Here is an 18,052-nt window from a genome sequence, read left to right on the forward strand (position 1 = left end):
AATGAGAGAGATGTGGCATGCTAGGACTCTCATCTCTTACCAACTTTGAAGACAGGAAGGGGAGGAAGGGGACGATGAGCAAGGTTTGCAGGTGGCTCCTAGAAATTAGAAAAAGGCAAGGACGTGGATTCTTCTAGAGCCTCTAGAAAGGAGCATAGCCATGCTGACACTTTGATTTTGGCTCATTGAGACCCAGGGACTTCTGGTTTACAGAACTGTAAGATAATAAATTTGTGTTGTTTTAAAGCCATTAGTTCTGTGATAATTCATTATAAAAGCAATAGAAAACTAAATGCCAAGTTTTTGAGTGCATGTGTTTGAGTATTTTTAAAAATAATGACAGTGCTGGTGAGACAGGCACTGTCGATCACTGACAGGAATAGAAATTACTACAAATCCTTCTGAAAACAATGTGAGAGTAGGTTTCCTAAAGCCTAAAATGTTAGTATCCTTTGACCCTAAAGAAGTAACCTGGAAAATAGCAAATATTTATGTTAGAAAGATTATCACAGCAGGATTATTATATTAGCAAATAAATAGCAAACATTAGGAAAATGGTTAAATAAGTTTTTATACATTTATACAGTAGACTGTCACAGAGCCATAACAATTATGATTATAAAGAATCTTTAATGAGAAAAATGCTTATGACAGGCTATAAAGTTAAAATAATTTAGTGCATAAAACTATATTCAATATGGTATCTAGTTACCTATGTTTAGGAAAATAATCATAAAACAGGCAAACATGCATCTCTCAATATGTATTGGAAAAAAAGCTAAAAAATACAGTAGTAGTGGTTGGGTTATTTAATTGAATTATTGAATTTATGGCTATTTTCTGTATGCATTTTTCTAGTATGAGTATATATATTTTTAAACTAAAAGAACAAAATAAAAGTTATAAGACAAAAAACCTATGAGACAAAATGGGGGGAGGCAGACATCTATTTTTTCCCCTCTTCCTGGCCAAGAGATGATTGCATTTGGCCTTAATAAAAACCCTGTGACATAAAGTACCTTTGGAGAAATTGAAACAGCAAGAGAATAAACGATTCACCAAAGATTACACAGTTAATAAATTTAGCTCAGACTAGAAACTGAGTTTTCTGATACCTAATCTAATACTCTTCACTGTGTTTTTTTATGTGCTCTCTGTAACTGGTACTTGATGTTATTATGAGTTTATTTAGTGCCAAGACTATAATATTCATCTTTATATTCCCTTTAGTGTCTAGCTATAGTTTCCTTGACCATAGTAGACATTGAACAGATATTTCTAGTCAAATCATAATTAGCCCAGATTATTAAAGGATAAAGAAGTGAAATCGAGTTTCTTAAAAAAAACAGACTATAGCAACAGTCCCTAAAAGGCTTCTTCCTTTCTACTACTATCTCTGTTTCTTCCTTCCTAACTTTCTTTTTCCTATAATTCATAGTATCTCTGACCCTTTTTTTGCCCTATATTTTGTTGGACTAAATAAAGGAAAACTATTTTTAACACTCTGCCATTTTCAATACCCAGGAAATGGTGTAACATACCAGTTTATTCTGATGCAGGATAATTAGGAATTGGGAAATGTTTGTGAACCATTGGCATATTGAATATTAGAGATAAGTATTTTTTTTGGATTCCAAATTACATCATATTAATAATACATAGAATTTAAGTTAAGAATGCTGGACTTGGGGTGCCTGGGTGGCTCAGTGGGTTAAAGCCTCTGCCTTCGGCTCAGGTCATGATCCCAGAGTCCTGGGATCGAGCCCTGCTTCTGGCTCTCTGCTCCGCAGGGAGCCTGCTTCCTCCCCTCTCTCTCTGCCTGCCTCTCTGCCTACTTGTGATCTCTGTCTGTCAAATAAATAAATAAAATCGTTAAAAAAAGAATGCTGAACTTACAGTGAGGAAGTATCTGCTCAGTTTCTAAACCAGTTTTCTAATGTTGTCACCAATGCTAGTCATAATAAACTAAAGGTTTCCAAAGGGAATCACAATATTCCAGCTACTTGCGTGCCTCTGGATCTGTGAACCTTGAGTTATCTTAACAGTCAGCGATTTTTATTTATACTATTAACAGAGAACCTTCAGAATGAGACCATGTTGGAAGAGTAGAGAGATTTGTAAACTAATTAAATAAGCCCTGATTTTGATTTCCAGTCCTGGTGTAGACATCAGCTAAATTATATGACTTTGGAGCTCCCCCCGCTCCGCCCTTACTTTTTGGAGAAAAGAAAGTTATAAAATTATAAGTGTGATTTTAAATGTAATATTGGCCTTTCTGGAACTCAATTTTCATATCTGTAAAATGCAGAGGTGGGTTATCTAGGTGAGGTTTGACGTCTCTTCCAGCTATAAAAATTCTAATTCTAAAACCTATTCCAAGTAGAAAATAGTTGAGGAATCATAGGTATTTGTTCCAGGATGTCAGAAAGCAAAAGGTTAGGATACTGGAATATCATTAAATACAAACTAAAATGTCAAGTACATTAGAAAACCATGAACTGTAGATCTTCAGTGTGAACTTTAGCTATTGGCATTTGTTTGAAAAGCGATAGTATATGGAGTGATATGAAATAGAATGCAGCTGTGCCCAAATGCCATACCACATGCCGCTGAGGCCTCAGCCATTGGGGTGGGGGCGAGAGGCGGGGTACTAACTGAGGGCTGAAGGTGAAGGGGCACAGGGAGGGCAGGACTTCATGAAGCTTCCATCAGTCCGTCATGTCCAGTCCCCATCCCCCCTCTCCCCTCCTCCTGCCAGGCCTGCAGAAGGCTAACAACCCCGCACCCCACCCCACAGTGCTAGTGGGCAGCACCGGGTCTTCGGCTCTCCCATCTCGGCTACGGAGAAGCTCCGGGTCTTTACTATCTTCTCAGCCTGCTCGGGAAATTACCCTCTTGCCCATTTTCCCACCTGGCCTGTGGGGATGGTACAAACACAGAAGTAGGGAGGAGGTAGGTAGGAGTTAAAAATGAAAAGGGGAAAAGACTAGAGGGCGAAGGAGGGAGGGAGTCAATCAAGGACGCAAGGAGAGGAGACTGGGATGAAGAAAGAGGGCAGCACAGCAGCCCCCTGGCAGATCTGTCACAGCTTGGCCTGCAAAGTTGGAGATTTGCAGTCCCCTGACTGTGAACATGTACTGGACATCATCAGGTGTGAAGCAGGAGTTAGAGCCCTGGAGTTAACAAGTCCACTTTCCAGAGAGCCTCCTTTCTGCTGCAGGGCTTACTGCCCAGGGGCTGCCTTTGTTCCTAACTGCTGCCCACCCTTCCCGGGGCCACTGGCTCAAGATGGGAATAAAGTGAATAAAGCTCTGGCCATGCTTGGACCACCCTCAATGTTGACTTGTTTGTTTGCTTGTTTTAAAAGCTTTATTTCTGGAATATTTATTAATGACGTTGGTTTTTGTATCACTGAATTTAGGCTTTTTAAAATTTATAAATGGGGGCACCTGGGTGACTCAGTTAAACGTCTCCCTTCAGCTCCAGTCTTGATCCCAGGGTCCTGGGATCGAGCCCTGTGTTGGACTTCTTGCTGGGCAGGGAGTCTGCATCCCTCCCACCTTAGTTCCTCCCCACTGCTGGTTCTCTCACTTTCTCTCTCAAAGAAAATCTTTTTAAAAATAAATAAAATAAAATTTGTAAATGAAGCTGATGTACGTGTTTAGGTAACTGAGAGTTGTTTTGTTTTGTTGGTAACTGAGAGTTTTATAGTGTTAGTTGTGTATTTCAGCAACACCGCTTTGCTTGACTCAGTCTGTGTTCTGGGCACTAGAGAGCATCCACACTTCGTGAGACACTGGAGAATTTAGAAGCCATTTCCCTTATCTGCAATGAACTTTTACTTGCAAAACAAAATTGAAACATATAATGATGATGCAGAAAAATTGACATTAAGTTATGGGATCTACTTCCCTTTACTGAAAATGTGAATCACTCTTCTTGACAGTCAGCCCAGATCAATAGGTGTTAACTTTGAAAGCCAGCTTCTTTCCAGTGCTAAGAAAGCATTAGGACAATCACAATGAGTGGCATTTAACTTTCAGTATGCGAAGGCAACACTTTTCTATCCAGACAATTCGTTTAGGCTGCGTGTTTTTTCTTGTCACACTGCCAAGCTTATATACCTAATTTTTGTTCTAGCATCTGTTTCTAACTACTAATATAGTCTAAATCCCAATTTCCATTTCCTCACGAGTCTTAACTTCATCTTCAGAATTCTGCTGAAACTACTTCTACTCAAATCAGGAATGACCCTCCTTGTTGCCGAATCCAGTGGTTACGTTTTAGTTACCAGATGATCTTTCTTTTTTTTTTTTTAATATTTTATTTATTTATTTGACAGAGAGAGATCACAAGTAGGCAGAGAGGCAGGAAGAGAGAGAGGAGGAAGCAGGCTCCCTGCTGAGCAGAGAGCCAGATGTGGGGCTCGATCCCAGGACCCTGGGATCATGACCTGAGCTGAAGGCAGAGACTTTAACCCACTGAGCCACCCAGGCGCCCCCCAGATGATCTTTCTATATGACTTGACACTATCAGCCATTCACTCTCCTCTCCTCAAAACGCTTCTCTCTGCTGTGGTTCCAGTCTTTGCTCATTCATTCATTCATTTTTGCCTCTGTAATTGCTCCTTCTCAGCTGTCTTTCTAAACTCCTCTTCCTCTATTTAAAAAATAGTGTTATTTTCCAGTGTTTTTTTTTTCCCCATCCCCAATATGTTGCTTAGTTCAGACCTCTTTGTTTAGCTTCTGATCTATATTCAACTACTTACTTTACTTTTTTACGGAGTAATGGATGCCTTCCCAATATGCAGTCATTCACCTAGCCATATCTATTGTATGGCTAAGAACAGTCTTCCAAACCATCCCTTGTTCCATATCTCCACTATTGCTCTTGCCAATACTGCCATAGGGTCTTTGTCCTGGACTCATGCCTGAGAGTATCCCACTCTGGCTTTCCTTCAGCTTTACTGTTTCCTATGTGCTGAGGAATGTGTAGGGCCAAGGAGATATGCCTAGCCTGCTCATCATGTTCTAGCTACACAGGACTTTGGATGTCCCTGCAACAGGCCTTTTTCTAAATCTCTTCTATGAGTAGACCCCATTCCTGGTGTGTACTCCCCAGGCTCAAGGAGTCACCAAGGGGCAGCTGTTTGGAAGAAAGGAAAGCTTGCTGTCAGACCTTCAGGTCCCCATGCATATATGCGACAGTGTTGTAGACCAGAGCCAGAAGTCAGAAGAGAAGGAGGATATGCAAGGTCCTCCATTACTGCTCTTATCACTGGCTCCACAGGCATTAAGGGCAGGACTAATTGTTACCTTATTTTTCTTTATATTCCTGGTACATGCTGATAGGCGATGGTTCAACTACCCGTAAGGACTTCAAGGGCAAGGGCTTTAATTTTATATTCCCATATGCTTACGCCTATCACAATGCCTACCCAATACACGTACTTAGTACATGTTTGTCAAATAAGTTAAATAACACAGCTTGTATTGAACCATTTATAACTATTCCATTTCCTTTATTGTCATTATAGTTTATTGTAATATTTATATGATTTTAGTCTTATGACTGCCCTTTTTGTTCCAGAAAAAAAAACCCTCTAATTTTGTATTATCATTAAATGGGAAAACTAGATTTTAGATATAAAATTGAATTTTATTTTTAAATATATTTTTACAAACTAATTTCATAAAATAGGGTAAGTTAATGGTAGGTCACAGAAAACAGGGTCAGGCAAACATGAAAATCTTGATATAGCAGGACAGTAGTTCTTATAACTAGTTATATTAATAACTGCCACATCCTGGGACGCCTGGGTGGCTCAGTTGGTTAAGCGGCTGCCTTCAGCTCAGATCACGATCCCAGGGCCCTGGGATCAAGTCCCACATCGGACTCCTTTCTCAGCAGGGAGCCTGCTTCTCCCTCTGCCTCTGCCTGCCTCTCTGTCTGCCTGTGCTCACTCTCTCTGACAAATAAATAAATAAAATCTTAAAAAAAATAAAATAAAATAACTGCCACATCCTGAGGGACTCTAGAATACAAGTATGACAAAGAGCAAGGCTATCTGGAAAATGTAGAGATGCTGGGAAGAGCACGGACTGGGTTTCCCTGCCAGGTTTCCCATGAATTCAGAGGAGAACCCCAAGATCCTATGAGTCCAGTTGCACTACTGAGTTCATTTGTGAGCATTGTGTTTGTGCATGATGACTTTTAATATAAAATGCACACAATCATTAGAATAATTTTAAATACCAAATCAGCATGTTTTAATTCACTAGCTGACTTCACTATGGTAATTCATGTTTTAGGTTGGCCGCCCAAGTTCCGTGATCTTGTGGACTTAGAACCCATCTGAAATGTCCCTAGTGCTTATGTACCTACTTCAGATACTATTTTTATCATAATCTCACACATTCTGTAACTCACATTTACTGCTTAAAAAATAGTCTCTTTGGGGTGCATGGGTGGCTCAGTTGGTTGAGCGTCTGCCTTCGCCTCAGTTCATGATCCCAGGGTTCTGGGATCGAGTACTACCTCATGAGGCTCCTTGCTCAGCGTGGAGCCTGCTTCTCCCTCTGCTTGCCAGTCCCCCTGCTGGTGCTCTCTTGCTCTCTCGCTCTCTCTCTCTCTCTCTCTAATAAATAAACAAAATCTTAAAAAAAAAAAAAAATCTACTCGTGATTCCACTGAGAGGTAACACATAGTTAAGCCACAGCAACAATTTGAGTTTTATGCCTCAATCCTCTCAGGATTCATAATGTTTTATCGTGTTTTGTTTTGTTGATAGTTTGTTTCTTCTGTGTTCACTCTCTACTCTTAACATTTTTAGGCATAATAAAATTTACTCATTCCAGTGCTTCTCCTCCTAGATGAGATGAGTCTTTCAGGAACACCTCACTAAAGGTATTAAATATCAAAGCAGTTACTCTACATGCCATCATGCAGTCTGTTGTGCCATCACAAATCATGAGTAAAACCCCTCAGTGAAAATGGAAGAGTATTTCTGTGATGAAACGCTCTGTTACAGCTTGGGCTCTACTGGGATTTGGAGTAGGAATTTGGTTTCATAAACAGTTTAAATTGTTTTTGTCATCTAGAAAATAGTTCCCCTTTCACAAGAAGATTTTGAAATGTCTTCGGTCTTAATTTAGTAGTAGTAATGATTCTTGGAGCTCTTTTTGCCTTCACAATAAGTTTTCCAACATTTACAAAGATTTGAGCGGCCCTAATTCACATATTTCACTTCCCACTCACTTATGCCTCTGTAGTAGGGCCATACCTCTCCTCATATGCCTAAAAAACTTGTTCTGAGTCTCTTAAGGTGGCAATTATTTAAAAGGTGGGGGGGTTTTGACCTCATGGTAATTGAATAGCAAAATGGGGGAAAAAGTAGCTATGTGTCACATACACCGTTCCTTCCCTCTGCCTCCGAGCAGGAGAGGTTGACTTGCCTCCCTTTCTTGGATATGATTTTTGGACTTCTGGTTTCTCTTCCCCTTCAGGGTTCTCTTGAGTGAGAATGTGTATGTTGGAGGTAGAGGGAGCAAGGGGAGAAGAGGGTTTGGTTGGCAAGGAACAGGATAGAGCACTAAACAGAATACTGAGAAGAGATGAGCAAGAGAACTACTGGAATAGAAGCAAGAAACTACTCTTCACTAACCATTGCAATTAAAGCCACAAAGTATTAGGACTGGAAGGAATGCAGTGCTCCTGTCATTATAGTAGTTTAACCTAACAGATACTCAATAAGTGGGTATTGAATGTAGACATATCCCATTTTGCAGGAGAAGAAATGGAATCCCACAAAGATCTAGTGCCCAGAACCATTCAACTAGTTAGTTGCAGAACTGGACCAGAACCCAAGTACTCCAATTCCTCAACCACTCCCTTTTCTACTAGAAGATACAATAATGATGGTTTTCTTTTTTTAATTCTTTTTAAAATTCCCATCACCTGGCACAGAGTAGGCATGAAATGTTTTATCTCATTTTATTATTATTTGTTTCATCCTGACGATTGCACTCCTTAATCCCCATCACGTATTTCCCCCATCCTCCATTCTTCTCCCCTCTGGTAACCATCAGTTTGTTCTCTATAGCTAAAAGTCTGTTTCTTGGTTTGTCTCTCTTTTTTTCCCCCTCCCTTTGCTCATTTGTTTCCACATATGAGTGTTATCATATGGTATTTGTCTTTCTCTGACTTATTTCACTTAGCATAATACTGTCTAACTCTACCCATGTCATTGCAAATGATAAGATTTCATTCATTCCTTTTATGGCTGAATGCTGTTTCATTGTACTTTTTAAAATACCATTTTATTTTAAGACATTCTGAGCTCAACCTTATTATTTATGTGAGTGGCTGGTGGCACTTACTAGGTCTGTTTATGAGTGGCAGTCTAGTAGAAAGAATACAGATATTGGAGTCAACCTGGGTCCAAATCTCCACTTTGCCCAGTAGCACTTGGGCAAGTACCTTAATCTTTCTAAACAGAGACTTTAACATCTCAACAAATAAAGCTAATAATAGCTACCACATAGGGTAGTTGTAACAAATGAAACAAGGTTATTTGGCATGTTTGGTTTGGAGTGTGACATAAGCCAGAGGTTTCAGTAAATATTTGTGAAATGAATAAGGGGTAACTATTACTGTGTTTGGTCTCCCTCATGGGGAGTCGACATGCTTCACCTGCAGACGTGTCCTGTTTTTTACAGATATGTGTCCTTAATGCCAGAGTTAAACTGCAGTTTGGCTAGCTTCTTCTTGTATAGAAATGTCTGCTTCAGCCGCTTCACAGCCTTCCAATTTTTTAAATTCCAGGCTAATCCACGGAGGACAGTTGTTGAATGGATTGGCAGGCCCAACGGTGATGAATGCAGCTCCGTTCCTCTCTACGACGTGGTTTTCTGCCGACGAACGGGCCACTGCCACAGCCATCGCATCCATGCTCAGCTATCTTGGTGGAGCATGCGCGTTTTTAGTGGGGCCCCTTGTTGTTCCAGCCCCCAATGGGACATCACCTCTTCTTGCTTCGGAGACGAGCAGGACCCACATTAAAGATCTCATAGAGACTGTATTGTATGCAGGTATTTTGCAGTTTATTTTCTTCCTGCTCTACTTTGTCTTTATCCCAGTCCTCTTTACTCAACCCTATATGCCAGATCCCTTCTTATGAAATACTTAGGAGGACCAATGGGTACATATGCACGTGTGTGCTTTTCTTGTGATGGAATATGAAGATGCCTTTTTAAAACTTACCCTTTTCAGGAAGTTATTAAGTTTAAAATGTATCATCGCTGCATGGAAGTTTATTTCTTAATTTTACTCTTCCCATCCGTTTACAACTAAGCACTGTAGAACACAATGTCTAGTGTCTTTTGTAGATATCTTATGAGAACAGAAAACTAAATATCATGGTTCACAGTAAATATTTGTCAACCATCTATTGGTAGCCTTTAAACCCATTTTTGCCCTTGCAATTTCCCCACTCCTCTCTGACCTGGTAAACCCTGGTCATGCACAGTTTACTCTTCTCTTCATTTCTTATCCTCTCTAGCCTATTAATAAGGGATAGACCCTTCCAAAACATTTTCTTGGTCCTTTCCCTTTATTTCTAGGGTTAAGCCCTACTCCACACTTACATTACAGTCTCTTACACACTCCCTGACCCTCTATGCCTGTTTGTTATTTCCTTCTGCATTCAGAAAACTCTTTGTAAGTTTATATATATACTAAGCACTGTGCTAAGCACTGGGAGTTGGTAAGATCACTGAGAAGACCGTTGCAATACAAATGGATATACAGAGTTTGAGAGACCTAATTTGCCTGAGTTTGGAGAAAAGTTGAGGAGGTGTGGAAGGCTTCATCAAGGATGTGATCATTAAAGTTAAGAATTTCATAGGACTTCAGCAAGTGTTCAGATGAGATAGGGCATTCTGTATAGAAGGCCAGGGGCAGACACGGTATGAGAGAGCTCAGTATGTCCAAAGAACTGTACACAATTTCATATGGCTGAAGTAGTGTAAATATGTGTGCTTGGGTGTAGGTGACAAGTGGCCGAAAATGAGGCTGGAGAGAAACGGGACCATATTACGATGAACTTTGTATTAATTTATTCACTTATTCATCGAACACATATATTTTGACGTCCTGTGTATCTGTCCCCGTGCAATGCACTGAAGTAGACATGGTTCCTGCTCTCACAGAACTTATAGGAAAATAGTTGTAAAACAGCAGACAGGAAAATAGTTGTAAAACAGGGTGGTAATTGCTGTAGCCAAAGGCTGACAGTTGCTCTGAGACCTCAGGAGGAGGAAGCTCACTTAGATTTTGGAGGCCAAGTAGAGCTTCCTGGAGATGCAGCATCTATGGTGGAGCCTGAGGGATGAGAGGAAGTTAGCCAAATACAGAACATACTGGAAAGAGAGGGAGCCATGGAGGAGAAGCCTTGTAAGGGATGAGAGCCTGGCATATTCAAGCAATTCAGAGCCCACAATGGCTTCAGCTTGGTGAGAGTCATGACAGATAATTAGCTAGAGAGGTAAGCCAGACCATACAAGCATTCTTGTATGATGGGTTTGAGCTGATGGGTTTGAAATTCATTAGATTGCAGGCAAAGGCCATACTCTGAAGAATTTTACACCAGAGAATTATACAATGAGATTTACATTTCAGAATATGTTTTAGAGGGAATGAAGCAAAAGCAGAGACTGTGGCATATATAAAGCCTTTAAACCGCACTGCCCCCACCAAACAACTCCTTTTAAAGAGAAAAAATTGAGAGACACCTTGCTGAACTCAGTTGGGGGAGCGTGCAACTCTTGATCTTGGTGTTGTGAGTTGAAGCCCCACATGGGATGTAGAGATTACTTAAAAATAAAATACTTATAAAATAAACAAGTTTTTCTTTGTTTAAAAAATAAAGAAAAAATGAAATTTAAATGTAAATAAGTGAAACTGAAAGCAGTGTCACATAAATTTTAAACTTTATTTTGGTTACATTGTTCTTTTTATTGAAAACTTATACAATAATAGTGTCTTTTAAATGACTGGATTTTAGGCATTATTGGGCAGGTATTAACGCTGTACATCCTTCTGGTTCATGGTTCCAGTGAAGCCGAAGCCTCTACTCAGAGCTTCCCAATTATTGCTTTAGTGCTTTCATATTTGGCAACCTGCTTTCCTGAGATATTGTCCCATGACCCTTCATTCCATTAAAAACATTTTGCTAGAATTGCCACATTAAAAGATTAATGACTCTTTAAATTATTTAGAAGGCATCATAAGAAAAGTAAACTACAGACCCACAGCTCCTGAGCAAAATGCTGGCAAACCAATTCTAATAACATATTTAAAAAGGATTATATACTATGGCCAAACGAGATTTATTCCTAGAATGCAAGGTTGGTTTAACATTTAAGATTCAACTAACGTATATATCAGTAGAATAAAGGAGGAAAAAATGTGTGAACATCTTAATAGGGGGAGGGGGAAGCATTTGACAAATCCAACACCCTCTCAAGATAAAAACATTCAACAAATTAGTCAGTAGGAGCTCCCTCAACCTAACAGATGGGATCTATGAAAAACCCACAGAGAAGAGCATATTTAGTGGTCAAAGACTGTAGGCATTTCCCCTGAGATCAGGAATAAGACAAGTATGTCTACTCTTGCCCTGTGCAAACATTATGCTGGAGGTTTTAATCAGGGTCACTAAGTAAGAAAAAGAAAGAAGAAGCCTATAGATTCCAAAAGAAGAAGTAAGATGATTTCTGTTGAAAACAGCTTGATCATAATAGAAAATCCTCTGAAATCCACTATAAAACTACCAGATCTAACAAGTTCAGCAAGAATGAACAAGTTCATCCTAAAAACACAGATTTTAGGTGCAAGAAAATGTGTTTGTATTTCTTTCTATACATTAGCAGTGAGCAATCCGAACATGAAATTAGGAAGACAATTCAATTTACAATAGCCTCAAAAAGAATACAATATTTAGGAATAACTTTAACAAAATAAATATAAAACTTGCTTTCTGAAGACTGTGAAACACTGTTGAAAGAAATTACAGAAAGACTTAAGAAATGGAGACATCCCATATTCATGAGTGGAGAAGTTTAATATTGTGAATATGGTACTATTCCCCGAATTGATCTTTACATTCAGTATAATCCATCTACCTTTGTTGCAGAAATTGATAAAGCTGATCCCAAAATTTATATGGAAATGCAAGGGACTCAGAATAGCCAGAACAGTCTTGAAAAAGAACAGAGCAGGAGAACTCACACTTCCCAATTTTAGAATTTACTACAAACTCAGCTTCACTGATTAAGACAGCAGGGTATTGGCATAAGGACAGACATAAGTCAATGGAACAGAAGTGAGATTCCGAAAAATGAACCATTACATTTATGGTCAACTAACTTTTCATAAGAGTACCAAGACAATTCAGGGCACCTGGCTGGCTCTTAGAAAAGCATGCAGATCTTGATCCTGGTGTCATGAGTTCAAGCCCCATATGGGATGTAGAGATAAACTTTTAAAAAAAATGAGTAAGAAGACAATTCAGTGGGGAAAGAATAGTATTTTCAACAAATGTTGTTGGAATAACTAGATGTCCATATATAAAAGAATCCTTTTGAACCCCTTCCTTACATCATACATAAAAATGAATGCAAAATGGATTATAATCCTAACATAAGAGCAAAAACTAAAAACTCTTAGAAGAAAGCATAAGAGTAAATCTTTGTGACCTTGGATTAGGTCTGAAATCTTAAAAGCACAAGGGGCAAAAGAAAAAAAAAACAGATAAACTGGATTTCATCAAAATGAAAAACTTTTGTGTATCAAAGGATACCCATCAACAAAGGGAAAAGACAACCCACTTTGGGAATGGGAGAAAATAGTTGCAAATCATTATCTGATAAAGGACTTATACCTCATAGCTCAACAAAAAGATAACCATATTAGAAAATGGGCAAGGGACTCAAATTTTTCCATAGAAGATATACGTATGGCCGAGAAGCCCATGAAAGATGCTTGTCATCATTAGTCATTAGGGAAATACAAATTAAAACCATAATGCTATACAGTTCACATCCAGTAGGATGGCTGTCATCAATAAAACAGGATGAGTTGCCTGGCTGGCTTGGTTGGTAGAACATGTGACTCTTGAACTCGGTCATGAGTTCAAGCCCCAACTGGATATAGAGATTACTTAAGAAAATAAAATCTTTCAGGGGGCACCTGGGTGGCTCAGTCAGTTAAGCGTCTGACTCTTGGTTTCAGCTCAGTTCATGATTGCTGGGTTATACAATTGAGCCCTACACTGGGTTCTGCACGGGAGCAGAGTCTGCTGGAGATTCTCTCTTCCTTTCTCTCTCCCTCTTCCCCTCCCCCTACTCGTGCTCTCTCTCTCTCTCTCTCTCTCTCTCCTCTCTCTCTCTTTCAAGTACATAAATTTTTAAAAAGTAAAAATCTTTTTAAAAAAATGGGAAATAAATGTTGGTGAACAAGTGGAGAACTTGGAATCTTCATATATTGCTGATAGGAAAGTAAAATGGCATAACCACTTTGGTTCTTCAGAGTGTTAAAACATATATTATCATATGACCTAGCAACTGCATTTCTAGGTATATACCCAAATGCAGTAAAAACACATCCATGCAAAAATTTGTATGCAAATGTCCATAGTAGCATCATTCATAATAGCCAAAAAGTGGAAATAATCCAAATATCTATCAATTTAAGTGGATAAAAAATGTGCTTTATCCATTACATGGAATATCATTTGGCAACAGAAAAGAATAAAAGTATTGATACATGCTCCAACATGGTTGAACCTTGAAAACATGTTAAATGAAAGATGCAGGTCAAAAAGACCACGTGTGGTTCCATTTATGTGAGATGTCCATTATACTCCAGTCCAGGGAGACTGAAAGACGAAGGCATGGTTGCTTGGGGTTGGGAGAATTTGGGATGGGGGGGGTGGGTAATAGGTACAGAGGTTTTTTTGGAAAGGATGAAAAAGTCCTAAAATTTATTGTGGTGATGGTTGCACAATTCTGTGAATATACTAAAATCACTGAATTGTGCACTTTAAGTGTGTGAGTACTGTGTTGTGCAAATTATCTCTCTGAAACTGTTTACAAAAGTGCCAGCAGAGAGAGTACAGACAAGGCAATCCCAGAAGAAGAGATACAAATGGCTGATAAGTATATGGAAGGTGCTCATTCATTGTTGTTAATTAGAAGATCTGTAAATTAAAACAGTTCATTAATTTCTTATTGCTCCTCAGATTGACAAAGAACAAAGACATCTATGGTTAAGTGTCTTATAGGAATATTATACATTTTGTTAAGAATATAGCCCTAGAATTATAATTAATATTATCCAACTGAGCAGACTCAAGAAATCACTCAGTCTAATCCCTCTATTGACAGCAAAGAATAAAGGATTCATTCAAATTAAAAGTTAATTAATGGCATAGGCAGTCTCCACTCCAAGTTTCCTAACTTTTCTTTTGGGAGTCACACTTTTCTATTAAATTGGATACAACAAAAGCTGGGACTGAGAAGTGTCAGAACTCTGGAGGGAATGATCAGGATTCCTAGGATCTTTTTCTTATTAATGGTACCAAATTAAGGTTGTGGATGTTCATTTTACTTGTAATTGTTTAGTATTTTACAATAGTTAGTCTTTTTATTCATTAAATTTTGCTTTCTGCTTCTTGGTTTCTTGTTTTTGGATGCTTTCCTGTTGTGTTCAAATTCCCCATATAGCCTGTAAATTGAGTCTGTCCTGCACTGTGTTTTGGAATATCCCATTTTTTTGATGGATTATCTTTGGAAATGTGTTTTGGAATATCCAGTCATTGATTAAATAAACCTTCTCCTATCCTGTTACTATAGTTTCTGTATCATACTTTCTTTCTGAGTACCATACTTACTAGACAATCATCTTAGATCCTTTTCAAAATCTGATACTACAATTTTGTTGGTTTCTCGTGGGTTTTTTTCCAGAGAATAACATTTGTTTCTTCCTCGAACTTCTCGTCTACGTAATGTAGCGTAGTATAACTTCTTGCCTGTGACCTGCTGAAATTTATATCTTTAAATATATTTTTTTTTCATAAGACAACTAATTTTGCTAGGTACTATATTTTGCTTATCTTTTTGTGCCTACATCTTGGGTAACGATTTGTTAGATAAATAAATACTTGAAACATTGAACTTTTATGTTGTCTGGTTAACATTTTATTCTTTTTTTTTTTTTCCCTCCCCTGTCCCCAGAATTTGGAGTTGTCTGCTTACTATTTTCTGCAACACTAGCTTATTTCCCACCCCGGCCTCCACTTCCTCCCAGTGTTGCTGCAGCTAGCCAGCGGCTGAGTTATCGGCGGAGCTTTTGTAGATTATTAAGGTAACTATACTTTGAATTGCTCAGTGGTTTTGACTACTACCTTCAAGATAATTTCACATTTATTTAAGATAATTTAGAGTGATAATTTTTCAGCAACCCATTAATCAGGTTACAAATAACTGATAAAATACTGATTAAATATTTTAGAGGGGTTTCCTATCAGAAATCTATTTTTAATATTTATTTATTTGAGAGCGAGAGAAAGCACACACGCGTGCATGGTGGGGGTGGGGTGGAGGGAGAGGGAGAGAAAGAATTCCCAAGCCAACTCCAGGCAGAATGTGGAGCCCACTGTGGGGCTAGATCTCAAGACCCATGAGATCATGACCTGAGCCAAAATCAAGAGTCAGATGCTTAACTGATTGAGCCACTCAGGCACCCCTATCAGATATCTATTTTTAAAAATCACCAAAAACAAGGGCGTCTGGGTGGCTCAGTCAGTTAAGCATCTGCCTTTGGTTCGGGTCATGATCCCAGGCTCCTGGGATCGAGCCCCACCTTGTCTTGGGCTCTTTGCTCAGTGGGGAGTCTGCTTCTCCCTCTCCTTCTGCCCCCCACCCTGCTCATGCTTACTTTCTCTCTCAAATTAATAAATAAAAACTAAAAAAAAATTTTTTAAATAAAAAAATTGTTTTCTTTTTGTAGAGGAATCCAAACCACTTCATTGCTGGCCAAAGTGATAACTCAGATCTGTGGGAAAAAAAATTTTTTTAATGTTTATTGGACATTTAATTCTGATTTGGGGTAACTAGTCCTTTATTCCTTTTTTGACTGATAAGAAGAAACCTCCTATAAAATTTACTATGTATTTGTTGAACATATCCCTTAATATTGTCCACTTAATTGTCTAAAAAACTTTTTTTACAGTGTTCATTTTGCTCTGCTGCAACAAATTGCAGTTGCCATTCATTGTAAAATTTGCAATGTATTTTCTTCTACTCCCTAATTTTTTCTTCATAAATATTCAAATAAGCAAATTACAAAGTTATATCTGTGTAGAAAAAAAGTAATGAGAACTGAGTCAGTTCATTGACATCAAGATCAGTGACTGGTTATAATACTAGAAACAACACATGCTACAGCCAGCACATTACAATAAAATCTTACCTGATGCAGCAGTTAAAGTGAAATGTAGTCCTACAAAAAAATAAAGTTGTGGTTAATAGGGAAGTACTTTTCACCGCTTCTGTTTTAAAATTTGGTTTAAATTAATTACAATGGGGCGCCTGGGTGGCTCAGTGGGTTAAGCCGCTGCCTTCGGCTCAGGTCATGATCTCAGGGTCCTGGGATCGAGTCCCGCATCGGGTTCTCTGCTCCGCGGGGAGCCTGCTTCCTCCTCTCTCTCTCTCTGCCTGCCTCTCTGCCTACTTGTGATCTCTCTGTGTCAAATGAATAAATAAAATCTTAAATAAATAAATAAATAAATAAAAATAAATTAATTACAATGAAATAAAATGAAAAATTCAGTTTCTCCATTGTACTAGCCACATTTCAAATGTTCAAAAACCACATGTGGCTGGTGCCTACCAAGTTAGTATAGCTAGGTAACATTATTTTTGAAACTTTGGTTCACAGCCACCTAATTTAGTAGGTAGACCATCTTAAAAAATTAAAGGGTAGAATGAAATAATCTAGAATGGAAATATTGTATCACATGTAGTAAGGGTACATAGTTTTTGTTTCAGAATGTATGTATTTATGTATATGTGGGGAGATCACAATGTAAAAATATATTACTTTGGAATACAGCAAAAAGTTTTTAAAAATCTGGGGCACCTGGGTGGCTCGGTGGGTTAAAGCCTCTGCTTTTGGCTCAGGTCATGATCTCAGGGTCCTGGGATCGAGCCCGCGTCAGGCTCTCTGCTCGGCAGGGAGCCTGCTTCCCTTCCTCTCTCTCTCTGCCTGCCTCTCTGCCTGCTTGTGATCTCTGTCTGTCAAATAAATAAATAAAAATCTTAAAAGAAAAAAGTTTTTAAAAATCACATCTCTGTAGCATGTAGAATATTGCCTTCCACATAATAGGCAAATAAAAATGTTTGTTAAATTGGATGGTGACCAGTGGCACATACATGTGATTGTTCAAAATGATAGGTTTTTTTTTTTTAAATTTAATGCTATTTAAATTCTTCCCTGCGCAGCACCAGAGTTTAGATAGCAATCAGGAAAGGTAGATTAGGTCATACTATGCCAGGCTAGTAATTTGGACTAGTCTGTGGAAAATGAGAAGTCACTGAAGAACGAGTTGTGTAAAAAATTGTTCTGACAAGGAAAAACAACATAAAATTATCACTCTGACCACAGTAAATGCCCTGTGTTTGCTTCTAATTACTCTAGAGTCAAGATCACTATTCTCTGTTAAAACCATAGAGTATAAGATCTTTCTTCTCTATAAAACACCCTTTTCACCAATGCCTAACTTTCCTTCATTTCTTCCATTATTTGTTATGTCTTCAGAATTGCCCCTAGGGGAAGCCTCTCTAGGGGAGTTCTTTGGACCTGCCATGCTCCCCGCCCGAGCCTATCAATGTAATTTTCTCTGGCCCTTCAAAGGATGCCTGAATAATTGTAGATTCACATGCAGTTGTAGGAAATAATACAGATGACATGGGCTCTTTATGCTGTTTCCTCC

General features: G+C 38.6%; 1 protein-coding gene across 2 annotated transcripts in view; it reads left to right on the top strand.

Annotated features, from left to right (window-relative positions):
* The window catches only part of SLC49A4 (solute carrier family 49 member 4), a 72,900-nt gene that overhangs the window by 16,218 nt on the left and 38,630 nt on the right, over positions 1 to 18,052 (top strand). For both annotated transcript variants that reach the window (XM_032335145.1, XM_032335142.1), the window contains exons 3-4: positions 8,824 to 9,089; positions 15,294 to 15,423. In XM_032335145.1, the coding sequence (XP_032191036.1) occupies positions 8,824 to 9,089; positions 15,294 to 15,423 (396 nt within the window). The remainder of the gene's footprint in view (positions 1 to 8,823; positions 9,090 to 15,293; positions 15,424 to 18,052) is intronic.

Source organism: Mustela erminea, chromosome 1 (assembly GCF_009829155.1).
Source record: "Mustela erminea isolate mMusErm1 chromosome 1, mMusErm1.Pri, whole genome shotgun sequence".
NCBI lineage: Eukaryota > Metazoa > Chordata > Mammalia > Carnivora > Mustelidae > Mustela > Mustela erminea.